At 42.2% G+C, this 27,118-nt stretch overlaps 1 protein-coding gene and 1 long non-coding RNA gene across 5 annotated transcripts in view; one reads left to right on the top strand and one right to left on the bottom strand.

Annotated features, from left to right (window-relative positions):
* Window positions 1-839: 839 nt before the first annotated feature.
* Window positions 840-2,188, bottom strand: LOC132771798 (uncharacterized). Its single transcript, XR_009631120.2, has 3 exons — window positions 1,968-2,188; window positions 1,238-1,386; window positions 840-983 (listed from the first exon to the last, which is right to left on the bottom strand). It is a non-coding gene; the product is annotated as an uncharacterized lncRNA (long non-coding RNA).
* Window positions 1,075-27,118, top strand: part of DIPK2B (divergent protein kinase domain 2B) — a 45,302-nt gene continuing 19,258 nt past the window's right edge. Inside the window, exons 1-2 of one of the 4 annotated variants that reach the window (XM_060770243.2) lie at window positions 1,075-1,099; window positions 14,109-14,373. Coding sequence is in view for 3 of the 4 variants with exons in the window: in XM_060770241.2 (XP_060626224.2) it covers window positions 1,208-1,434; window positions 14,109-14,373 (492 nt within the window). In the remaining variant the exon portion in view is untranslated. The other 3 variants (XM_060770241.2, XM_060770239.2, XM_060770242.2) reach the window with 3 other exon arrangements.

A 27,118-nucleotide genomic window follows, 5' to 3' on the forward strand; every position in this document is an offset into this window, starting at 1 on the left:
GTTTAGTGTTTATCCAAAAGGCATAAACAACAAATCACTATAGCGATGTAAGGTTTTCTTCTTAAGATAAAAGTCTTGTGTATTTGTTATACTGTTCTATTTAAATATACTTCCTCACTTTTTATGTCTTTGTTTGTATTTGGAGAAAAAAATCTGGCAGCTGTTCCAGCAATTTCCTGCACTTATACTTACAGGAAGCAGGGGACCACCTTATTCTATTTGTTTTGAAGTAAGTTATATTGTTTCAGGTTATACATGATCCTGCAACCCTTTACAAGACATAAGCATTCAGAAGAAAAACATTACAGTACTTGCTAGGATAATGTAGTGGTTTGAGCATTAGACAGAAGGACTCTGGAGATTTGAATCCCCATTGAGCCATGGAAACCCACTGGGTGACCTTGCACAAGTCACACTCACTTGGCCTCAGAAGAAGGCAAAGGCAAACCCCCTCTGAAGAAATTGTTCCAAGATTTGTTCAGAGCAGTGTTTTTCAAACTGTTTTGAACTTCAGCTGTTTTGAACTTCAGCTCCCAAAAATCCCAGCCAGTTTACCAGCTGTTAGGAATTGTGGGAGCTGAAGTCCAAAACACCTGGAGGAGCACAGTTTGAGAAACTCTGGTTCAGACAGTCACCATAAGTCAGAAATGACTGGAAGAAACACGACAACAGCAACTTGACAGATGCATAAAATCCACTTGTTAGGAGCAGAGATATGTATGAAAGGGACTTGTAAACCATTTGTATTTCACCAGGCTCCACATTTTAACATACAAAGGCTACAAAACGTCAGATGGCTTTTTCCTTCTTCACTTGCCTAGATGCTAATTGTTGTCCATATCTGAAGCAGTTCCTGTTGAATTTCATTTTGCATACCTTGGTCTCCTTGGACAGGATATCCTCTGTTTGTCTCCACCAGCATTGTGATGAGCAAAGCTTTTGTGGCGCTCTGCATTTGATGATGGGTGGGTCAGCAGCTGCTCCTGGGAGAGGAAAGGTAGCTATAGCAACACAAGTTATCTGCATCCTCATGTATTTCCTTGTGCCCACCCCAATCCATGCTCCTTCCCACCAAACTTCTGAAGCCACCAACCAGCTGGTAAGATAAAAAAGCTCTACGTCTCATTGCCCAAAGTTCCCCTGTTGTATAAATGCCATTGAGTTACAAACTGAGAGTATCAGAAGCTGAGATTTATGCTGCCATCAGATGTCAGAGATGGGGTCCTGCCTGCCTCACCTTTCTCCCCAGTTGCTGCTCTCTCTTCTGGGTTGGAGTCTGAGCTGCTGTCCTTTCTTGGGAGCAGCAGTCTCTCCATCTTCAGGGCCCCGTGTCAGGCCCAGCTACAGTTTTGGCCGGACTTTTTTGGGACTTGATAAATGCAATGCCTGCATTGGGACATCAATTTGCAAGAAATTCTTTAAAGAAGAAATAAGGTCAGAATCTCTCCATGCCATCTACAAGTTGGGGAGATGGGGAAACGTGAGTCTAAGTTATTAATAGCATTTCCAATAGCTTGTGAATTGGGTGGGAACAGCAAAGGAACTCAAACAAGTAATTTGTCATCAGATGGAGTATCAGTCAATTAGTAACCAAGATCATGTTATAGCTATCACCGTAAATCCCCAGAATTTATATCTACGTCAAATGACCAACTTGTCTAGAACAGCTTTGTACCAATACTATTTTCAATGGCTATATGATTTGTAGAAGCTATTAAAAATTTCCAGTGGTCTGTGACAGCACAAACAACAAAATATTGTGGCACATTTTGTGTACATAAATACAATTTGGCTTGTGTACATTGAATTTCAAGCACATTGGCTAATGATTTCAGAAACGATGCAAAAAGACAAGATCCAGGGCAGAATGAATTTCATTTTGAATCCCAACCATTTTAACCTAAGCACCAGATGTACACTTCAATTACATCAGTGAAATCTATTCATATATTTGTAGCAATACTTACATAACATTTCTTAGCGTTGTGGGATGTTGGAGCAGATCAGTCCTGCTCTTCGAGATTCTTTTCTTTTCCAAACAGTAAGTGTTATTTCTTTATATAGACTGTAGATTTGGACACAGCAATCTGTGGCTTAATTTCCTCTTCCTTAAATGATTGCTTCTGTGCAGGACTACCCTTGAAAAGCCTGTGGAAGTAACAAGTAGTATCAAGTGCTACTGCACTATAATATGGTCAGCACTTAAGAAACTGCCTGAAACTGATAACTACAAACTGCACAAACTTCCAGCCTGTTTCAGAGCTAAATTCAAGGTGCTGGTTTTGACCTACCAAGTCCTAAATAACTTGGAAATAGCATATCTGAAAAATTATGTCTTTTGGCATGAATCTACCTGTTGGGTGTTTCACTATTCTAAGACTGCTTCTACGCTTTGACACCACTTTAACTGCCATGGCTCAAAGCTATAGAATCATAGGAATTGTAGTTTGATGAGACACTTGCACTCTTTGGCAGAGTTGTAATTTGATGAGACACTTGCACTCTTTGGCAGAGAAGGCTAAAGACCTTGCAAAACTACAGCTCCCATGGTCCAGTATTATGATTCCATCGTACTGAGCCATAGCAGTTAAAGTGGAGCCAAACTTCATTAATTTTACAGTGTAGATGCAGCCTAAGAAGTTAGGTTGGTATGTAAATGAGACAGAGTGTTCTTTTGTAGCAACATCTCAGTTGTGGAACTGCCTCCCAGTTTGGCTCCATTTCTTTTGAACTTCTGGTGTACAATCAAGAGTGGGATGTTTTATATAGCCTTCCATCCTTGTTTTAATTGTGTGCTAAGACTAGCAGTTTTCATCTGTTTTTAAAGAATGTTTTCATATGTTGAGCATTGCTTTATAGCATGGAGGAAGCTAAACAAAATCATCATTAATAGCAGGAAAAACAAAAACAACAAGAACAGTGATTTCAATCTGAAACACAACTACGGAATAAAAGAAGTGGCAGACCCAATTACAGTACGTTCTCAAATCACAAGGTTTTTAAAGTCAGGAATTGGCTTGCTGAGGTCATTAGACAATGAGGATTTGGGAGGCGGAGGAGGGACTGTTACATAAAATGATCAAGCTAGATTCTGAACATTTGTCTGAGTGTGTGTGGAAAAGCAGACCATAGCTGAAGATTTTAAGTCCAAAGAGATACACGGAGCAGCAGAAGGAGGGTATATTCTTTCAGACACCCATGTAGAATGACCATACTAATTCAGGGTTCTGGGAGATGTCATCCAAAAATAACTTTCCAAGCTGTGATCTGTACTTGAAATGTGAAACCCGGTACTAATGAGCACTCTATTTTGCCAGTGTGATGTGTGCTTGCTTATATCTAGATCTAGACCTACATAGACACCCATGTGTTTGACTCAAACATAGATGGTCTTTTCCCATTAGATTTTGTAAAGAATATCAGGACAATTGTCATGCACCCATTCTCTTCCAGCAGTATAAAATATGTGTATGAGCCATTATCATTGTCACATTGATTTTCTTCAGTTTCAAGTTCTCAATGTACAGGTGACAAAAAGTATTGCAGAAGATAACCAGGCACAAGAAGACATGTTCACTCACTTCCAGTATGATTTAAAGACCCAAAGATATTTTAAAAAAACCAGTGGCACTCTAGGTGGCGCAGTTGGTTAAACCGCTGAGCTGCTAAACTTGTTGACTGGAAGGCTGCAGGTTCGAATCCGGGGAGCGGCATGAGCTTCCGCTGTCAGCCCCAGCTTCTGTCAACCTAGCAGTTTGAAAACATGCAAATGTGAGTAGATCAATAGGCACCTCTCCAGTGGGAAGGTAACACGCTCCTTGCAGTCATATTGGCCGCATGACCTTGGAGGTGTCTATGGACAACACTGGCTCTTTGGCTTAGAAACAGAGATGAGCACCAGCCCCCAGAGTTGGACACGACTGGACTTAATGTCAGGGGAAAACATTTACCTTTTTAGTAGCACTCTGAAGGGGGGTATTGTTGCAATATTATATAATAATAATAAACTTTATTATTATTATATAATATAATAATAATTGGGGCGGCTTACATGAGGCCAAGCCTGAACAACAAATTACAGCAAAATAAAACCAAAAACACAAACAACAGCATAATAATAACAAAGAAACATATAAATACAGTGAACAATCTATATATATAAATTTGTTAGGGGCATCCAACGAGGAAACAAAACTCAAAAACCCCCCAACGAAACTTAACCAAAATTCCCATACCCATAACACAACCCACAAGGTACAAACATATCTACTCAAAATGAAAAACAACACAACAACACACTCACAAAACGGCAAAACAACAAAACTCAAAAAAACCCAACGAAACTTAACCAAAATCCCCATGCCCATAACACAAGCCACAAGGTACAAATATATCTACTCAAAATGAAAAACAACACAACAACACACTCACAAAATGGCAAAACAACAAAACTCAAAAATCCCCCAACGAAACTTAACCAAAATCCCCGTGCCCATAACACAACCCACAAGGTACAAACATACCTACTCAAAATGAAAAACAACACAACAACACACTCACAAAACGGCAAAACAACAAAACTCAAAAATCCCCCAACGAAACTTAACTAAAATCCCCGTGCCCATAACACAACCCACAAGGTACAAACATATCTACTCAAAATGAAAAACAACACAACAACACACTCACAAAACGGCAAAACAACAAAACTCAAAAATCCCCCAACGAAACTTAACCAAAATCCCCGTGCCCATAACACAACCCACAAGGTACAAACATATCTACTCAAAATGAAAAACAACACAACAACACACTCACAAAATGGCAAAACAACAAAACTCAAAAATCCCCCAACGAAACTTAACTAAAATCCCCGTGCCCATAACACAACCCACAAGGTACAAACATATCTACTCAAAATGAAAAACAACACAGCAACACACTCACAAAACGGCAAAAGAACAAAACTCAAAAAAACCCCAACGAAACTTAACTAAAATCCCCGTGCCCATAACACAACCCACAAGGTACAAACATATCTACTCAAAATGAAAAACAACACAACAACACACTCACAAAGCGGCAAAACAACTGAGCATGCGCATTGGCACCCAGTCGCAAGTTCCCTGGCGCGCGCACATGACCTTCCGGCCAACGTTCCCTCTGCGGAAACCATGCCCACTCCAAACCCCGCCGCGCCGCTTCCCGCACACACACACCCCCTGCCGCACACACACACGCAACCCCATGCTCCATAACTCCCCCCGCCGCCGCATACACACACGCAACCCCACTCCCCCTGCCGCCACACACACACATGCAACCCCACGCTCCATCACTCCCCCCACCGCCGCACACACACGCAACCCCACACTCCATCACTCCCCCCGCTGCCGCACACACACACGCAACCCCACGCTCCATCACTCCCCTGCCCCAATCTTACCTCCTTTTACTTCACGCCACCTCCAAACCCCACCCCGCCCCTTCCCGCCCTGTCAAAATCTAGGAAAGACAGGAAGGAAGGAAAGAAGGAAGAAAGAGAAAGGGAGGTAAAGAAAAAGGGGGAAGGAAGGAAAGTTAGAGGAAGAAGAAAAGGAAAGAAAAGGAAAGATGGAAGGAAAGAAAAGAGAGACAGCAGAAGAGAAAGAAAAAGGGGGAAGGAAGGAAAGAGATAGAGAAAGAAGAGGAGAAGGAAAGATGGGAAGGAGGGAGGGAGGGAGGGAGGGAGGGAGGGAGGGAGGGAAAGAAGGAGAGAAAGAGGGAAGATTGGCCACAGCAACACGTGGCGGGTAAAGGTTGTTATTTCTATTATTATTATTATGCTATTGTTCCTCTGAGACCCTTTTAGGGGGAATGGGAGAGGTGTCAGGTCCCGGAGGCAATGCATTGCATTATTGTTATTGTTATGATGGTGGTGAAATAAAAGGAAATAAAAAGAGAAAGAAGGAAGCAAACAGGGAGGGAAGAAAGGCAAAGAAAGAAAGGGGGAGGGAATGAAGGAAAGAGAGAAGGATGAAACCAAGTAGTGAAAGAAGGAAAGAAAGAAAGAGGTAGAGAAGGAAGAAAGGAGAGAAAGGGGGAGGAAAGGGGGGAAGGAATAGGTAGGGACCTCTCTTTCATAATAGTCCAGATATCTACCTCAACTTTGAGAAGTTTTACTATAGGCCACAGCAACGCGTGGCAGGGCACAGCTAGTATAAAAATAAAAAATACACAATATTTCACTGTAGTTAGATCACCAGACTAAGTCTCTACTCCTGTAGCAAATGTCCTACACTAAAGTTATAAGAAGCTTTGGTGATGCTACTCTAAGAATCGTTTTTGCTTTTTTTTTTCAACAACTGCAACACCTATCATGTTGACAGGTTGTTGTCTGTCATAATAATGAAGTCACCGTCCTTTCCTTACATTTACATATACATACTAAAGAGAAAGTGAACTGTTTCTTTAAAGCAGTTTTATTCAAAGTGGTGGTCCATAGAGAGGTGCTGATCTTCAGCAAGATTCCAGGGAAGAAAGAAACAATAGCCACTGGGGACAAATATAGTATCAGTGCCTGGTATATTGGGTTGGGAGGAGATTGCTGGTCCCCCAAACAAGTCACACTCTCCGCTACTGAAGAAAGCAATGAAAAACCTCCTCTGAATCAATCCTGCCAAGAAAATCCAAGAAAATAAGGCAGAGATGACTTGAAGGCACATAACAACAGTGGGGCCTCTTAAACATGAAACAACTTATGGCATCAACAGATGCTAAACATGCCCTGGTTCTGCAAGATCACCTAAAGGAAAATACGTATATAGAGGAGTGGAGGAAAACTCAATAAATGCTATTTGGAAACCGCTTCCGCAAACTAAATATGGCAATTAGACCTCAGGCATGTGCTGAACCTAAACCCAGCAGACCCTCCCAAAGGAAACTACCCATAGCTATTTCACAGACCAAACTGATAATCAAATGAAAATAGTGTTAGAGACAGAACCATGGAAATATTGGGTCCAGGAAGAAGAAATATTGTGGTGTTTGTGCCAAGGGGATAATCAAAATCTCAATATTTTATATTAAAAGGTGTGGCTATAGATAATAATAATAATAATAATAATAATAATAATAATAATAATAATAATAGATTTATATTCTGCTCTATCCCGGAGGGACATTTTTCTTTTGAATGAACCTTGAGATTTCTCAGAAACTTAGAAAGCAAAGACTGGTTCAGGACTTGGCCTGCCATTAGACAGGAAGCAAATCTAAGGTGTCATCAACGCTGGCAATTTGCTAGCTGTTTCATTGTTATCATCCCCCCCCCCCCCCCATCAATGAATATACAAAGGATTGTCTTTAAAGAGGTGAGGGTGAAGAACATGCAGCTTGCCAGATGTTGCTGGGCTCTATCACCCAACAATTTTTACCAGTGGCTAGGCTAGTTAGAATTTCTGATGGTTTCAGTCCAAAAACATCTGGAGAGCCACATCATTCCCATCCTTCCTATAAAGCCAGTTTGAAAAACACACTTTTATAATCCATAACACTGAGCATTGCATAAGAAAGAGGGCTAAGGAAAGAATATGTCACTGAAGTGCCATGGATGGACTATAACTCTCTCCATTTCTACACTACATTCTACCCAATTTAGGGAAGACTCACCTGGAATATGCTTCATGGTGTTCAGTATCACCTGCAGCCTTGCTCTGCTCAATCCTGTCCTTTCCTCCACAATCTCTGGATAGAAGACTACCCTAAACAAACTGCTACTGCATGGTTCACAGAAATGGGGACTGCTGAGTAAAATCACATCCACCTCCCCCCCCCCCCCAAAAAAAACCACTGCACGATGAGATCCATCAGCACAGACTTGTTTTAGTCATTTCAAAACAGGTTTTACCCATTCAGAACATATTAGAATATAAAAGGTAAAGGTAAAGGTTTTCCCCTGACATTAAGTCCAGTTGTGACCGACTCTGGGAGTTGGTGCCCATCTCCATTTCTAAGCCAAAGAGCTGGCGTTATCTGCAGACACCTTCAAGGTCATGTGGCAGGCATGACTGCATAGAGCACTGTTACCTTCCTGCCGGAGCAGTATCTATTGATCTACTCACATTTGAATGTTTTCAAACTGCTAGGTTGGCAGAAGCTGGGGCTGACAGCGGGAGCTCATGCTGCTCCCCAGATTCAAACCTGCAACCTTTCGATCAACAAGTTCAGCAGCTCAGTGCTTTAACCCACTGGGCCACGGCATGCAGTAGAATGTATGATGCATGAATTTGAATGAAACGTAGTTATAACCAGTACAGGTCTGCTCAGTTATTCAATCACACTCTCATATAGTTTCATGTCCCATTTTTTCTTGTCTTAGTCTGAATTAACTCTCATTAGCAAAATGGGATCACGCAGTTGCCCATCCTGCTGAGTAATGTAATTAAGTGGTCTATGTGATGTGCTTTAAAGCCTCAGATGAAAGAACATGATATAAGAGTGGGTGATTTTTCTGGCACCACCCTTGGCAGCATGTCAAGTCATTGGTGAACTAGTTAAAAATGCTACCTGTGTCAATTACAGACAGATAAAATCATGTTCCCATAAACTTTTCACTTTGCCTTAAAGGGTTCCAGAAGAAATTATCTATTTTGAGTTTATATGTATTGTTGTTTGTAATGAACGCTAAATGATCGGAAGCTATAGTTTAAAGAGGCTGCAGCAGACATCTGCAATTATGAACCACTTACACATAAACTACTTTAAAGACTTGATCAGAATTGTCCTCACAGGATCCCTATTATTCACATCTTGGGAATTCCCATTTTAAAGATGTTGTATTGAGGCCAAGAAAGGTTCAATGCTTGCTGTCCTAGCAGGGGAACTGGTTGTAAAGGGAAAAATACGAAGGCATGCAAACACATTGCAGTCCCAACATCATAGTTGAGGGCTCTTGGTATAACACTGGGAAATTGATCCAAACATTTGATGGCCTAGCCACACAATGATTTCCACTTGACGGGAACACTAAGAGATAGAAGATATGGGTTCCACCTGGGGACATGTGATTCCTTGCCTTCTCGGTATACGGGCAAATCTAACAGTTGTATGGCTAGAAGTAGGCTTGGCCCCAGATCAGTGTGACCAAAAGTGATTTGTAATATTTGATGGTCCGTTTCATGTAATTCCCCAAAAACAGAATGGGGAGGAGGGAACAGAAAAGCTGGGCAAAACGGATCAAGAGGGCTGGATTTATCAGCTACTGGAGAGGATGGAGTTAAGTCTGCATTATACCTGAGGCAGAGGTCTGCCGTGGGGCTCCTGGAGAAGATCCTGCAGTGTCTTTTCTCCTTTCTGGCAGCGGAAAAGTTCCCTAGGCTCCTCCTCCAGAGAGGGCCCTTCTGGGAGCTCACTTTCCCAGCAGCACTTGCATAGGGTGGGCATTGAAAAGTCTCTGAGTTCCTCTTGGAGCATGATGGGAATTGACGTTTTCTCTCTCTCTCTATTTCTCAACCAATAAAAGCTCTGGTTGTGTCCATGCTCTGATTGGCTGATAATGGACATAACTGGCAACTATAATTCCCAAAACCCTCCCTTGCGGGTTGTCTTATTTTTTAAAAAAATGTTATGGTAAAAACTTAAAATAATTCTTAAAAAATCAATAAAAAAATCAATTAAAAATCAATTAAAAAATCAATTTGTGAATTGTTATGAAACTTGGCAGGCCTGCAGTTGTAAATGGGGTCTAAAACCAAGGTATGTTTTATGCAGGTAGGCCTTAAAATAACTGAGGATTGAGTCTTTAAAGTTTTCCATTGTTGCCAATGGGCCAAATCTTTGCCAAATGAAAATGTCAATACCCCTCCCAATTTGAGTAACTTCCCGGTATACAGAATGAGGGGTTAGCTAAAAATGGACCCCGAAATGGCATGTCTTTTGGCTAAATTGCACAAGACTAGCTAGAAGTGTTTAAATATTCTCTAGGCAGCCAGTTCTGATCTCATGTGTCTAAACTGAATCTAGTGTTTTCATGACTGGGTATGGTTTAAATGGAACCTTACAGGTTCTCTAAGGTCATTGGCAAATATGATACTTGAAGGAACTAAGTGTGAAACTAAAACCTACACTGCACATAATTTCTCTCTCCCACTCATGTAAAGAGGCCATAAATCAATGATAGAGCATATGTTTTGCATGCTGAAGGTCCTAGGCTCAACTCCCTGGCATCTTCACATAGGACTATGGATCTTATGTGAAACTCTAGAGAACCAGTGCAAGACAGTGCCAACAGAGGTAAGCTAGGTGGACCAACTCAGGGCCCTTCCAGACAGGCCCTATATCCCAGGATCTGATCCCAGATTTTCTGTTTATCCCAGATTATCTGGTGGTGTGGATTCATATAATTCAGTTTAAAGCAGAAAACTTGGGAGAGAGGTTCAAGGGTGAAAAACTATCAAGACTTCCTGAATTTTTAGATTATGTGGTTAAATGTTTGCAATTTTGAAGCTGCCATTAATATTTTTCTAGTGTTCCTACTCATTCCAAGAGTAGTGTGATATGTCTGCACTTCATGGGTGAAGCTCTTCCTATGAGAATAACACTACATGAAGTAAAGTACCACTAAATTTGTATATGTCAGATAACTGTCAAAGGCAGAGCAGTGGGGGGTCAATTAAAAAGCCAGCTGACTACCTAATTAATGCTCAGTTACCAGTTACTTACTGTCAGCGGTGTGCTAATAAGAGAGCAAATAAATGCAAGCTTTCTGTCAAGGACTCTTATCAATCATTATTAGAAACTGCAATGCGGAAGTAAATATTTTTTGTAAGTATTGTGAGGTTATTTTTGGATATATGATTTTAAATCAAAGTTACTTTTATTTTGGTCTACCACTGCTAACATCCCACCAACCACTGTGACCAACGGCTATGAAGGTATCAAATCTGCATTGGATTTCATATTGCCATTGCAGTTATTTACAGGCATGACGATCCAATAGTCTTGACTTGATCAAAGACTTTTCATAAAGCAGTGGTTCCCAACCTGTGGTCTGTGGACCACTAGTGGTCCACAAGAATGAAAATATGGTCTGCAGCCTCACCATTACTACACCATTGCCTTGAAACCACACAGCAACGAGAGTGACTGGTCTCACGAAACGCTCTTATAGTGCCGAGGCAGTGGGGATGCCAGGAAGGGAGAAGCTGACTACCAACGAAAGATGATTACCACCACATCAGCTCTAGATTATTAAATATGATTTTCTATGAGTGAGCAGATGGCGATTACTCAATGGCATATGTTCTGTATCAGAAACTAGAGCTGATATGATCTATCCAGTGCAATTTTCTGAATCGGCATCCCAAATAACCAGTTTAAAGTTGACCAAAAGCTGATTCGTAACCCTTTTGGTAGTAATGTTGGAGAGCAGTCCCTAGTCAAAGTCATCCCTGGTCAGAGTGGTCCCTGGTCAAAAAAGTTGGGAACCACTGGCATAAAGAGTTAAACATTATTATTTTCTCTCTCTTTCTGAATGTAAAAAATACAATCTAAAATAAAGTCATTACCAAGATTGTCTCAGCTAGGGATTCTACTTAGAATAGATTAAATATTCTCTACATAGGCATGTGAGTTTTGAAATTGTGCCTGTAATTATGGATTAAGACCAGTTTAAAAATATTTCTTATATAGTTGGCCCTCCACATTAGCAGGTTTAACTTTTGTAGATGCAATTATTCACAGACATGATTAATACATTTTCTCTAGGAATGTCTAGGTTTGCCAGCATGAATATGGTCATTGTCCAATGGATTTTGACCATAGAGTTGTTCTGGAGAATCTAGAGATTTCTACAGTAGTGTTCACTGAGATACAGTCTAAAATAATAGTTTTTTTTATTTACAGGTTTTCCACTTTCACTGGGCTGCTGTAGCCCTAACTCCCATTAAAGTATGTAGCCTCCTGTAAAATCATTTCAAAGCCAATGAAGTCACATGTGCACACTTTGAACAGTAGTCACTGAAAATGTCTCATACGGATGGTTTCACCTTGGTATTTAGGAGCCCCCGGTGGCGCAGTGGGTTAAACCCCTGTGCCGGCAGGACTGAAGACCGACAGGTCGCAGGTTCAAATCCGGGGAGAGGCGGATGAGCTCCCTCTATCAGCTCCAGCTCCTCATGCGGGGACATGAGAGAAGCCTCCCACAAGGATGATAAAACATCAAAAATCATCCGGGCGTCCCCTGGGCAACGTCCTTGCAGACGGCCAATTCTCTCACACGAGAAGCGACTTGGGGTTTCTCAGGTCGCTCCTGACACGACCTGACACGACCTAAAGACCAAATGCCACAGATTCACCAACACTTAGGAGGAGCCATGGTGGCGCAATGGGGTAAACCCTTGTGCTGGCTGAACTGCTGACCTGAAGGTCGGCAGCTTGAATCTACAAGATAGGTTGAGTTCCTGTCTGTCAGCTCCAGCTTTCCATGCAGGGACATGAGAGAAGCCTCCACAGGATAGTAAAACATCCAGGCATCCCCTGGGCAACGACCTTACAGACGGCCAATTCTCTCACACCAGAAGTGATTTGCAGTTTCTCAAGACTCTTCTAACATAAAAAAAACCCACAGCTAAAATCTTTGACTTTTAAAAAGCATTCAAAATATTTTTAGGGTGATTGTAGGGGAACAGAATTAAATAGGACTGGTTACCTAAATAATAATAAGGCAAGAGAAAGAAGTTTCTGAATTGGACAAAAAAGAAAAAAACATTTGCAAAACCAAAGTGCCTGACTGACATGCTGAATTTTATTTGATCACACCAACCCATCAGTAGCCACAAATAATATATATCAATTAGGTTTGTGGCTGTTTTCAATTGTCTAGAAATAGAGAGAGAAAAAAAGTGAACTTTCCAATTGTCTAGGGACACTTTTCTTTCTTGTGTCCAATGTTTTCTCATATTCTCTTTTTTCTATGGATTGCCTACATCGGACGATAACCACTGCAGATGTATTGGCTTTATAATGATTGACTGAGTTTTTGAGATGCATTCCTTCTATTGTTGCTGCCTTTTATCTCCTTCCATGGGCAATAGTGTGTAAGTGAAAACAAAAAGGAAAGGAACAAAAAGGTGGGGGGAATAGGATCTTCTGCCTATAATGCCTTTAATCTTCAAGTCAAATACACACAAAAATGGGTATGTTTGGCCATCTTATCTGTTCAGAAACTTTGAGAATTTGGCAACATTAGAGTTGGGGGGAATATTTCTTTATCCATCTGCCATCACAGTTATGATCGGTGTGAACATGAAATGCTTTGGAATTCCCACTCTGGGGCCCCTTCCACACAGTTGAGTAAAATCCCACATTATCCACTTTGAACTAGCAGTGTGGACTCAGATAACTCAGTTCAAAGCAGATATTGTGGGATTTTCTGTCTTGATATTCTGGGATACAGGGCTGTGTGGAAGGGCCCTTAGAAAGCTAGGATGGCTCCTTTTCTTTTGTCTTTTGGGTGGTGAGTTTAGACCTTTCTTTTTCAGCAATTGATACAGGTAAAAGTAGGCAATGGTTTTGTCCTAACATTAAGTCCAGTCGTGTCTGACTCAATTCCATTTCTAAGCCAAAGAGCCAGCATTGTCCATAGACACCTCCAAGGTCATGTGGCCAGCATGACTGCATGGAGTACTGTTATCTTCCCACTGGAGCAGTACCTATTAATCTACTCACATTTGCTTGTATTCTAACTGCTAGGTTGAAAGAAGCTGGGGCTAACAGCGGGAGCCCACGCCACTCCCTGGATTCGGACCTGTGACCTTTCGGTCAGCATGTTCAGCAGCTCAGCGCCTTAACCCACTGCGCCACTGAGGGCTCCAAAAATTGATCTAATAAGAGAATAATGTATAGTGCTGTTTTAATCCTTATTTTAAAGTAAATGGTTCAAATTCTGTTGTTATTTAACACTGATTTTATCTCATTTTATATGTTTCTATGGCATGTGTTTTTATTGCAATTTTCTGTCTTTTCTGAGTTGCCTAGAGTCTGACTCTGGGAGAAAGGTGAATATAAATAAAGTGATGAATGGATAGACAGATGGCCTAAGAGAGTCATATGCTTTCGTTTGATGACAGGTTTGACAGCTGGCTTTCTTCCAATTTAAAACTCCCTCCCAACTACCTCTCCTGCTACTCTGGGAACTACTCTGATGATTCCAAAAGTTGGCGGCCAGTTGAGATCTCCAGATTAACCACAAAATATCAGCACGACCAATCTGACAAGAGAATTTGTACTTCCCTTATCCACACTAAGAGCTGCAGTATTGAGAGAGCCTTATGGAAGACAGAAAGGTTTCAGAAATGGCTGAAAGCAAAACGCCTCACCCCTGACTTGGTTCAGGTTAGTATTCAGGCTCTCAAATATATGATTGATACACAGAATGCGCTTATCTAAAAGCTATTTACTGTTGCTTTTTGGAGGTAAGTTTTTATTGCCTCAAGGGTTCACAAGTGTCTTTCCTAATGCACACACACCAAGTCACTAAGCCTGGGTTTCTGCTAGCATTCAGTTTAAATCAAGAAAGAAGTTGTACAATCTACACACCACTGTCATAACTGGGTGGGGATGGGTGAGGAAAACAAGCAGCAATAAGCATTTGCCAGATGATGGTGTACACAAAAACACCGAGTAAACTGGTCTACTTTTTTCGAGTCAGGAGATACTTGCAAGTCGCTTCTGGTGTGAGAGAATTGGCCGTCTGCAAGGACTTTGCCCAGGGGACACCCAGATGTTTTACCATTCTGCAGGAGGCATCTCTCATGTCCCTGCATGAGAAGCTGGAGCTGACAGACGGGAGCTCATCTCAATCCTTGGATTCGAACCACCGACCTTTTGGTCAGCAGTCCTGCTGGCACAAGGATTTAATCCATTGCACCACTGGGGTCATCTAACTAGTCTACTGCATTTAACTCAAAAATATAATGGAAAATGCCACGCTTCTACCTCTGCCCCCTTTTTAATTAAGAAAATAATCACACTGGTTACCCAAATCTCACCTGCTTGTCCTCCTTCTTTAAATGTCCGACGTCCACGTGGATTCCAGCCAGTTCCAAGGTTCAGACTCTTAACTTAAGAGAATCAACATTCAGTTTCATTGGACAAATGGGTCACCTCTATGGGGTAATCTAGGTTGAACATAAACATCTGACTACAAATAAAACACCCCGTCCAATATTTCTTACCACCTGTAACCTAAACTTTGTAATTCTCCAATCTTCAGGAACTTTGAAAAAAAGTCCTTTTGTTTAAAACCCAAGCGAGCCAAGTTTTGGGTAAAGAACTGAATGGGTAATAAAAAATGTGTTGGCGCACTAGCACTGTAGCTCATTTAATTAAGTTAAAATTTATATTTTAATTCCGGAGAAATATTACTGCTGAAATTCCCATTTCAGTCAACCATTAGTTTAATTAAGCTGTGCCTTTTTGGCAAACTTCCAACTTAATTCATAATTAAATTTATTTTAATTCATTGGTTTCTGTCACCGCGTACTCCCACCAACAATCATGCCATTGCGATCCATTCATGTTCAAGATAGCTGTTGGGACAAAGCCAAAAGGTCTCTTTTGCCCATTCCAAGAGTTAATAAAGTGACTCCAGCTTTCCTGAAAAGATTGAATAGCATTTGATTGTTCATTCCAACACAGTTTCAGAGCTGTAATTTCATGCATAAGCATACCTCACAGTCCCCTGACACACGCTGATAGACTTTAGGGCTATGTGTCAGTTGCCATGCTTTAGCTAAAAACACACACGCAACAGTCCCACACTTCTGTACCTGATGAGAATTTGAATCAAGGGTAAGCTACAGTAAGGATCGGGCTGTGGCGCAGCTAGTTAGTAGCCAGCTGCATTGAATCACTACGGACCGAGAGATCATGAATTCGAAGCCAGCCTGGGTCAGAGTAAGCTCCAACCATTAATAGTCTAGCTTGCTGTCAATCTATGCAGCCCGAAAGATAGTTGCATCTATCAAGTAGGAATTTAGGAGTGGCCCTGGATGTGGTTTCTATTTTGGCTGGGCAACTTACTATATTAATAGACCCTGTTTAGTATATAAACGAGCGCTCCTCAACTAGCTCTGAGTTTCATCCCACCACCCTCTCTATGTTTTATAGGGTATTTTGCATATTGTTATTTTGTCACAACTTTATGGGACAGTGGTCATGGGTCACCGATCTAGTATCATGTGATCAATTTACTCCAGGCATTGGTTGTGTATGGGGTCCCATCAGGGGACTTGGGTGGTGGTGATCCAGTCTTGATCTTGCCCAGGCAAAGGGTAGACTCTTGCCACATCTCCATGGCTTGGGAGGTCCAGCGGATTCCACTCCTCTAGCATGCTGTCTGGTTTTGTTTTTCTCTGGGGTGGACTCTCATTATGTTGAAAGATGCCAGCTACTCTTTGCACCAGAGGCAAAGTGCAGAAAGGGGTGGGCCGGTTATTAGAGCCAAGGATTAAAGGAATGGTTTGAGACTGAGGATTGAAAGCAGGAGAGGGGAATAGGAAAGAACTCTTATAAATATGTGTTGTCATAGATCAATTATGTCCCATGAATTGGGGGGGGGGGGGCGACTTTCCAATTATCCCAACATGAACCATTCCAATGAACCAAAGAGTGAAGAAAAGTTATTTTAAAATATTTGTCAGCAGGACTAGCTCAAGACATTATGCTCATAGGTGGGAAGCAACTTGTTTTTCTCATTAGTTACTCTGGAAATTTATTTTGTGCACTGATGAAATGGAACATAATGAGTTTGCATGTGTGTGCCTGCCTCTTACCTGGAGATATCATGAAGGTACACAAGATAGGTGTGCTAATTCAGTCTGAACAATGGAAAGGACAGAAATTGGAGTGCCTGCTTTGCGCTGCAGCTGGGAAGGATGGCTTTGTGACGCTCCCTCAGAATTTTCCAGTTGTAATATATGAATTGGTCACTTGGGGAAAATTAAGATTTTCCTATATTTTCCAATGGTCTAGTTGTGTGTGTGTGTGTGTGTGTGTGTGTGTGTGTCGGGGGTGACCTGAGAAACTGCAAGTTGCTTCTGGTGTGAGAGAATTGGCCATCTGCAAGGATGTTGCCCAGGGGACGCCCAGATGGTTTTTTTTATGTTTGACCATCCTTGTGGGAGGCTTCTCTCATGTCCCCACATGGGGAACTGGAGCTGACAGAAGGAGCTCATCCGTGCCTTGTAATAATGTAACCATGACTTAAAAGTAATTAAAAGTCAGCAAGTTGCCTTTCCGTCAATTAGAAGTAAAGGACTTATTGAGTGATAAAGCATTTTTAAAGAAATAAGTATAATGAACTCTGCAAAAGATAAGTTGATGCCCTTCCCACATTAAATGCACAAAAATCAGATGAACAGTGGGAATAGTGTACTTTCCTCAACCCTGTTCAGGCCAATAGGTTATGTAGCACAGGTAAAGGTAAAGGTTTTCCCCTGACATTAAGTCTAGCCGTGTCCTGCTCTGGGGATTGGTGCTCATCTCCATTTCTAAGCCGTCATTCTCCGTAGACACCTCCAAGGTTATGTGGCCGGCATGACTGCACGGAGTGCCGTGACCTTCCTGCCGGAGCAGTACCTATTGGTCTACTCACATTTGCATGTTTTCAAACTGCTAAGTTGGCAGAAGCTGGGGCTGACAGTGGCGGTCACACCACTCCCTGGATTCGAACCTGCGACCTATCAGTCAACAAGTTCAGCAGCTCAAGGGTTTAACCCTCTGCGCCACTGGCCCCCCTGCTATGTAGCATATACAGCTCTATATGCCAATTGAAGTGAACAGCTAGGGAGTCCAGGAAGAATGGCAGAGTGGCTCCACCATAGCCTTTCTCCCAGTTGCTTGAGACCAGGATCTTGTATCAGAGTTGTGTCTCTGTAAATGGACTTCCCTATGCAGGGGTTAGAACTGGATAGTTTTACAATGTCCTTATCCAGTGGAGAGCACTGCTATAGCAGAGCCTGCCAAATGCCCAGTGCTCCTTTGTCTCAGTGTCATCCGACAATTATTCTGGTGCCCTGATCACATCTTCACAATTCACTAACAAGGTTCATTAGAGCCTCTTGTACTTAGTTAAAACTATGCAAAATTATCCTAAGTAGAAGATGAGAAAGTATTCTGGTATGAAACAATATTTTTACACTGCTAATCAGGCAACATTAGAAATGTTGGGGTAGAAAGAAATACATATAGGAACGCACTTCATTAGCTGTCACAATTTCAAGTTTGCAATCCAAGGGCTTTCACCAATGAAAATGTTGCCAGTTTCACGAAATGAAAATTTAAACAGAAGTAGACCATGAGGAGAGCCATTTTCAAACAAAATCATTACTGTCAACAAAAGTACATTAACTAACCTAGCCCAAGGACTGAGCCAGACTCAGTATTTTGTCACTTGAAAGAAAACAACCAACCAAACTTTCTCTTTTCTTCTCATCCAAACCTTCTCCACCCCAATATCATAACTGGCGAGGTATTACAGATTGAGCATCCCTTACCCAGAAATCTAAAATCCAAAATACTCCAAAATCCAAAACTGTCCACATGGGAGACTGAGCTAGTGTCAACGTTGCTTTCTGATGGATCAAAATACAATAAGTTGGTTTCATGCACACCATTATTTAAAATGTTGTGTATAAAATTACATCCAGACTATAAACCGAACAGGAAACATAAATGAATTTAATTTTTAGACTTGAGCCCCCGGTGACGCACTGGGCTAAACCCTTGTGTTGGCAGGACTGAAGACCAATAGGTTGCAGGTCTGAATTCAGGGAGAGCAGGTTGAGCTCCCTCTGTCAGCTCCAGCTCCCCATGCAGGGACACAAGGACATCAAAATATCTGGGCGTCCTCTGGGCAACATCCTTGCAGACAGCCAATTCTCACACACCAGAAGCAACTTGCAGTTTCTCAAGTTGCTCCTGACATGAAAAAAATAGACTTGGGGCCCATCTTCAAAATATTACATAAATGCAAATACAGGTATTTCAAAATGCAAAAGAGTGAAATCCCAAACACTTCTGGTCCCAAGCATTTTGGGGAAGGGATTTCAACCTGCCTTTTCAACCCCCACTGGTGCTCTTTTGTCCACGAGGTGGCAGCACGGATTATCCAACTAGATGGGAAATTTGTTGGCAAAATAAAAATTGCAGCTCTGTGTCCAGTTTGGGAAAGACTGTCTGGCAAACATGATTTCCAATTACAAGTATGTAAGGCTGACAACAATACTTAGATGAAGGGCTACATGCAGTCTTTCTTTTAACAAATTCAGAAAGTACAGAATGAGCATCACACACTTGCCATGTCATTTTCCCCCTGTCTTTTTTCATCAGCAAGCCTTTCCTCAAGACCGACTCTCCCTGCAGATAGCAAGGGCTGTTTGCCACAACCAGGCACTTTGCCTCTCTCCACTCCCTTCTCCCCTGTCCAGTTTGGATGAAACCCAATCTCAGTTGGCTGGCCTGTGCCACACAAATATCTCCCTGAGAACACAATCTTTCAGGCACTCAGTATGCTCCGTTTGAGCACTCCCTCATACTGGCACCCATCCAATGGCTCTCATGGGCTAAAGTTTCCTGCTTGTGTCAAAGGCGCCAGCCAAATGTCTGCGTAGGCTCAAAATGTGCTGGTAAGCCAAACCCCAAGGCTCTAGAAATTAAACAAATAGACAGAACAGGGGGACACACATTGGGTGAGGTTTGGCAATTTATATCTATCTATAGATAGGTAGATTTCTGCACAATGTTTTGTTTCTCCTACTTCTCTCCACGCCCTCCTCCTCTTCATGTGCTGTGACTGCATAACAATAAATATTCATCTCAAAGAAGAACAGCTTTGTTACCAACACCCATTTTTCCTTGTTTCTTGGGTTAATATTGTACCTATTTTCCTGGTTAAGATACTATTATGTTGGACCACTTTATTTATTTAATTATTTGATCGAATTTAAATTAAAATACTTGTTTATGTATGTGTGTGTGCGCGCCTTCAAGTTGCTTTTAGGTTTATGTCAAGCCTATTAATTTTATAGGCAAAGAATATATTCCCCGTAGATACAGGAATTATTATATACCACTTTTCTCACCCCAGGGAGGACTCAAAGTGGTGAACATCAAATAATGGCAAGCTTCAATGCCAACATACATATAGAACCAAAGCATAAAATCTAAACGATGACGTATAACTGTAAATTAAAACCATTAAAATCATATTAAACATGAAACATAAACAACATTTTGACATTAAAACATAGAATTAAAACATCCTAATATAAACATTAAAATCATATAATCCAAAATTGTAATCCAAAGCCATTCCAATTGTCAATTAAACGTACTTCCTATTCATTTCTTGTACCATATTAATTTGCTGCCCAAAGGTCTGGTCCCATAACCATGTCTTTAATTCTTTCTGAAGGCCAAGAGGGAGGGCACTGATCTAATTTCACTGGGGAGGGAGTTACAGAGCTGAGGGGCCACCACTGAGAAGGCCCTGTCTCTCATCCCCAATGTAAAGGAGGCGGGATTGAGAGCAGGGCCTCCCCAGAAGATCTTAACCTCCCTGATGGTTCACAGAGGTAGATGCATTTGGACAGGTAAGCTGTACTTCATGATATCCTAGGCAGAACGTGCTTTTTGAGTTCATACATGTTCTGCATGTATGCCCAAGAATAAGTTCCACTTCCTATTCCAGGGGAGATTTATGTGGCTTAGAGGGTCTTTCTGAGCCATGGTATGTTCCTGTACTATATGGTTGTCTGACAGTTCTAGTTCTAATTTAGTCCATAATCCAGCTCCCTTGTTCTCGTAATTCTGGTTTGCTCATCAACCTTACACCCTGGCCTTTTCTTCGGTTCTGACTTACCCCTTGATCCTAATGGGTTTGTTTCATCCCACGACTTCTTGTTCCCAGCAAATTTTCAGATTTTACACAGACACACAGCCTAATACAATCCAGCTCTGTTACTCTTTATGAGTTTGACTCTTCTTAGATAAAATGTAAGATATCATAGAAGCTAAGTAAAATGTGAGTTCATTTAGTAATTCTACCCCCTCCCCAACACACACACACACTTTGCCATTCCAAATGTAACAAAAGTTAACCTCATTCATCCAATCCAAGTCGTCTCCGGTTGCTTCTGGGTCGACATGGGCAGGAGCAGCCAGAAGGCGTGGAGGCTGCTGAGACGGCTGAGCAACGATCCCTCACAAACTAATACCCATGCCAACATAAAGGCAGATCAGATAGCACACCAACTCTTGAAGAATGGGAAACCCAACCTTGCCACCAAAGTAGGAAAGAAACCAATAGCCAGACAACCAGAGATTGAGAACAACAACCTCCATGAACCCTTTACATCTACTGAATTGGACATGGCTCTCAACAAATGTAAGAATGGCAAAGCAGCTGGCTTGGATGATCTACGGATGGAACAAATCAAGAACTTTGGTCCAAAAGCAAGGCGCTGGCTGCTGGAGCTGATGAACAACTGCACTGCATCCTGTCAGATCCCCAAAATTTGGAGGAAAGCAAGAGTCATCGCCATCTTGAAGCCAGGCAAAGACCGTAATGACCCAAAAAGCTACAGACCAATCTCCCTGTTGTGCCACCTCTACAAAGTTCTGGAGAGACTTATTTTGCATAGAATTATGGAAAATATAGACCCCTGTCTGATCCCACAGCAAGCTGGCTTCAGAAAAGGCAAAAGCTGCACATCGCAAGTGCTGAACCTGACCCAGCACATAGAAGATGGCTTTGAAAGGCAGCAGATCACAGGAGCTGTCTTCATAGACTTGTCAGCAGCCTATGATACTGTGAACCACCGCCTCCTCCTGAGAAAAATGTATAATATCACAAAGGACTACCACCTCACCCGCCTGATAGGAAACCTGCTACAAAACAGGAGCTTTTTTGTTGAGTTCCAGGGCCAGAGAAGCAGATGGCGGAAACAGAAGAACGGCCTGCCTCAGGGGAGCGTGCTTGCTCCATCCATGTTCAACATCTACACAAATGACCAGCCACTGCCAGAAGGGACAGAGAGTTTCATCTATGCTGACGATCGTGCCATTACTGCTCAAGCAGGGAGCTTTGAGATGGTAGAACAGAAGCTCTCCGAAGCTCTAGGTGCTCTTACTGCCTATTACAGGGAAAACCATCTGATCCCTAATCCATCTAAAACACAGACATGCGCCTTTCACCTTAAGAACAGACAAGCATCCCGAGCTCTGAGGATTACCTGGGAAGGAATCCCACTGGAGCATTGCAGCGCACCCAAATACCTGGGAGTCACTTTGGACCGTGCTCTGACCTACAAGAAGCACTGCCTGAACATCAAACAAAAAGTGGGCGCTAGAAACAACATCATACGAAAGCTGACTGGCACAACCTGGGGATCACAACCAGACACAGTGAAGACATCTGCCCTTGCGCTATGCTACTCTGCTGCTGAGTATGCATGCCCAGTGTGGAACACATCTCATCACACTAAAACAGTGGATGTGACTCTTAATGAGACATGCCGCATTATCACGGGGTGTCTGCGACCCACACCACTGGAGAAATTACACTGCTTAGCCGGTATTGCACCACCTGACATCCGCCGGGAAGTAGCAGCCAATAGTGAAAGGACCAAGGCAGAGACATCTCCAGCTCATCCCCTGTTTGGGTATCAGCCAGCACGTCAACGACTTAAATCAAGACATAGTTTTCTTAGAACTACAGAGACACTCGCTGGAACACCCCAGCAAGCGAGAGTCCAAAAGTGGCAGGCCCAAACCCAGCACCTCAATTCATGGGTGATACCAGATGAGAGACTCCCCCCTGGGCACTCAGAAGACTGGGCGACTTGGAAGGCGCTGAACAGATTGCGCTCTGGCACCACGAGATGCAGAGCCAATCTTAAGAAATGGGGCTACAGGGTGGAATCCTCGGCATGCGAGTGCGGAGAAGAACAAACCACTGACCACCTGCTGCAATGCACCCTGAGCCCTGCCACATGCACGATGGAGGACCTTCTTGCGGCAACCCCAGAGGCACTCCAAGTGGCCAGATACTGGTCAAAGGACATTTAACCAAATACCAAATTTGCAAAATCTGTGTGGTTTTTTTCCCCTTTTTTTTCTTTTTTTTCTTTTTCTTTTTAATCTCTGTGTTTGTTTTGCTCTGTTAGAATTGTAAAACAATGGTTGCTGATGACACGATAAATAAATCCAATCCAAGGAACATACAAAATTCAAAGGTTTAAATTTCTGTAGTTTATGATCAAAGTTAGTCAATTCCACTGGATTGTTACAAGCAGTGTAAAATGAAGACTGAAGCAACCACTGGACATGATTATCCTCTCTTGTTGCCAGGCTAGGCAATTGCAGGTAGAAGAGTCAAGTGAGTGGATTTTTTTTTCAAGCACTCACTCTCATTGCTGCATCAAAGCACTTGTACTCCCTTGACGGCTGGTTCTTCTCCTGTGTAGTCTGGAGATATGTAGGAGACTTGACAGAAGTTATTGGGCTCAAGTAATTTTCTTTTATAGTGCAAAGAATTATGACAAACTTTAACATACTCGAATCAAAATGACAGACCATGAAATAATGTTTTTCACTTTGCACAGCCTGCCCTGCCTGACCCAGCTATCAATTGAGCAGAACTGCCACAATGATTACTTCATCTGACACAAGAAAAATCTTCATTGCAAACTGCAGTTGCTTGGGACTGAAACCCTCACCTTCCCCAGAGACAACCTAGATTTCACTCTTAAGTTTATATGCAAGAAGCGGGTATCATTCGGTCTGGTCCCAAGGGAACAAGGTCCTGAATCTATTTTTCCAGGGTCCTGCATCTTTTCTTACATGTATTGGGTTGCTGTGAGTTTTCCAGACTGTATGGCAATTTTTCAGAAGCATTCTCTCCTGACATTTCACCCACATCGATAACAGGCATCTTCAGAAGTTGTGAGGTCTGTTGGAAATTAGGCAAGTGTGGTTTATATATCTGTGGAATGTCCAGGGTGTGGGAAAAAACTCTTGTCCATTGGAGGCAAGTGTGAATGTTGCAATTGGCCACCTTGATTAGCATTGAAGAGCCTTGCAGCTTCAAAGCCTGGCTGCTTCCTGCCTGGGGGAATCCTTTGTTGGGAGGTGTTACCTGGCCTTGATTGTTTCCTCTCTCAAATTCCCCTGTTTTGGAGTGTTGTTCTTTATTTACTGTCCTGATTTTAGAGTTTTGCTGGACAAAAATGCTGGACCACTCTAACAACCACCATGTCAGACTACACAGAGAAGCCATTGAAAACCACAAGCATGTGGGCAATTTCAACAGAAAGGAAAAAACCATGAAAATGAACAAAATCTGGCTACAAGTATTTAAAAAACTCTAAAATCAGAACAGAAAATAAAAACCAACACTCAAAAAGCAGAGGAATTCCAGACAAGAATCAATTGGGGCCAACTATCACCTCCCAACAAAAGAACCCCCAGGCAGCAGACAGCCAAGCTTTGAAGCTGCGAGGCTATTAAATGTTAACCAAGCTGGGCCAATTTACAATTCTTTATTGATTAGTCAATTTTGACCATATCAAAACATGCAAAACATACAAAAACATACACACTTGCCCATACATACAGTAAAACCATATATGAATACAAGGCATCCCGGCCTACTGGCCTGTCAACCCACTCCTAAATGATAGTGCAACTACAAGATTAAAAGATTAAAAATTGATTCATTCCTTAAAGTCGGGTTTGAGCAGGGGCGCGGGTAGGTAAAACTAGTGGCATGTCCATATTGAGTTTTTAAGTTTGAATTTTGTTGATGGCAGCAAGGTCACCTCTCTCTGCTTCCATCTTCTTGCAGATGGCCAGTGCTTTTTGCGTAAAAAGGGTCAATTTTAAAATAGAGTTTTTATCTGAACCCTGTAGGAGGATGTGCAGTTTCTCCTTATTCTCTAAATGAGTATGGTTCTCCAGCAGAGGCTCTAGGTAGTAAGACCGGATCCTATTGTAGTAGGGACATTTTAAGAAAAAATGTTCTGAGTCCTCCACTTCTGCATCTACCTCACGGCACCCACAGGTTCTCTTTCATATAGGGAATATTCTGATGTCGTCCCAACTTGGACTTAATGTCGAGCTGCTCAAATCTAGCCCAGGTAAAACGTTTTCAAATATATAGTGGGAGTATAAAAGAGAGGTAAGGTTCCATGCCCACGTTACATTTAAATTTGGCCAGGTATGGAGTGGCTCTAGCTTGCGCTATGATCATTAGATCATTTTGTGCAGCAATGTCAAGGGCTCTTTGATATACAACTGAGCATACATTAGCCCCAAAATTTATTAACTCGTGGGGGGCAAAACCTAACCTATTGACTGTGTGACCAAATCTGCTAAGCCAAGATGACCACTCTTTGTGGTTTTCTTGTTCAAGAAGGCATATGGCTGGGAGTCTGTGTGGTTGCATTTGTCTTATTTTGTACCACCAATTGATCTGCCTCTTCAGGATTACGGTGGAAATTGGGGGTACTCCCATCTCTGCTCTCACTGCAGCTGACAGGGACGATCTCTCCACACCTAAGCCAATTTTCAGGTGGCGCAGTTGGAATCTTTCTACCAATAAAGGGAGCTGGGCCAATTGCAACATTCGCACTGTCTCCTGTGTACTTACAATGCAAGAAAGAACTCCTGTCTGTTTGAGGCAAATGTGAAAGCTGGGCCAATTGCAACATTCACACTTGCCTCAAACAGACAAGAGTTCTTTCTTGTATTGTAAGTACACAGGAGACACCTCCCTCTTTGTTGAGGATGGTTGGAGACTTAACTGCAGTGAGAGCCCAAGAGTAGCATTGCACAGTAATCTTGTCACTTCTGCCTCAGAGACTGGCAAATGTCAGTCCTGGACCTAATTAAAAAAGCCCCCCCACCAATCCAGTGCAAGCAGTCAATTCAGACCAGGGGAAACAATAACCTGTTCCTTCCTCAATAGTAGCCCATGTGCTCCCGATTTGGTAGTGCCAATCCATTGCTTCTCTCTCTTTTTCCCATTGCCTTTGTTTCTCAGCTTACTTCAAGTGCTGCAGACTGAGTGCAACGTGCAAAAAATAGTTTGCATTCAATTAATTCAACACGGGGAGTGAAGAGGAGGCAGTATTGCATAGTTTTGTATTTGAATTATTCCTTCCTTTACATTTCTCTGTGTGTACACTGTTGCCAGGGCTGATTTTGTTATTCTTCTTGTTGTTGCTTGTCCTCACATGTCCCAGTTTTTACCTGTGAAATATTGGGGGGTATGCATATGTGGAGGAGGAAGAAGGTGAAGACCAGGTAGTTGATAGTGGAGAAGGAAAGGTTGTGTGTATGTGTGTGTCAGAGGGAGGGAGGGAGGGAAGTGAAGGTTGGGTGAAAGGGTGGCAACTGGAGCCAAAGAAAAGTCTCACTGTCCCTGATCCACGCATCATTATACTGAATAACTTCAACTCTGTTGGATCATGAAAGAATCTTGGTCCATCACCTAGTTACACAAATGTTAGCCAAATGGTCCAAGAAGGAGGAGGAGGGATTGTCGATGTTGCAATCCCAGGTGACAGAAGGATTGATGAAAACAACTGGAAAAGCTTACAGGATATGAGGATTTAAAAATCAAACTGCAAAGACTCTGGCACAAGCCAGTAAAGATATTCCCAGTGGTGATCGGCACACTGGGTGCAGTGCCTAAAGAACTTGATCTGCACATAAACACAATCGGCGCTGACAAAATTACCATCTGTCTGCTGCAATAGGCCACCCTACTGGGATCTGCACGCATTATTCGCCGATACATCACACAGTCCTAGACACTAGGGAAGTGTCTGATGTATGATCCAATACAACAACCAGCATAGTGGTCTTGTTTGTTGTGTACTGATCTTGTCGTGTTTCAAATAATAATAATAAATAATAATAATAATAATTAATAACTATTATTATTATTATTAATATTATTATTATTATGACAAAGACTCTGGCACAAGCCAGTAAAGGTGGTCCCAGTGGTGATCAACACACTGGATGTAGTGCCTAAAGACCTTGACCTGCACTTAAACACAATCGGTGCTGA

The sequence above is a fragment of the Anolis sagrei genome, chromosome 3 (genome assembly GCF_037176765.1).
Source record: "Anolis sagrei isolate rAnoSag1 chromosome 3, rAnoSag1.mat, whole genome shotgun sequence".
Lineage (NCBI taxonomy): Eukaryota > Metazoa > Chordata > Lepidosauria > Squamata > Dactyloidae > Anolis > Anolis sagrei.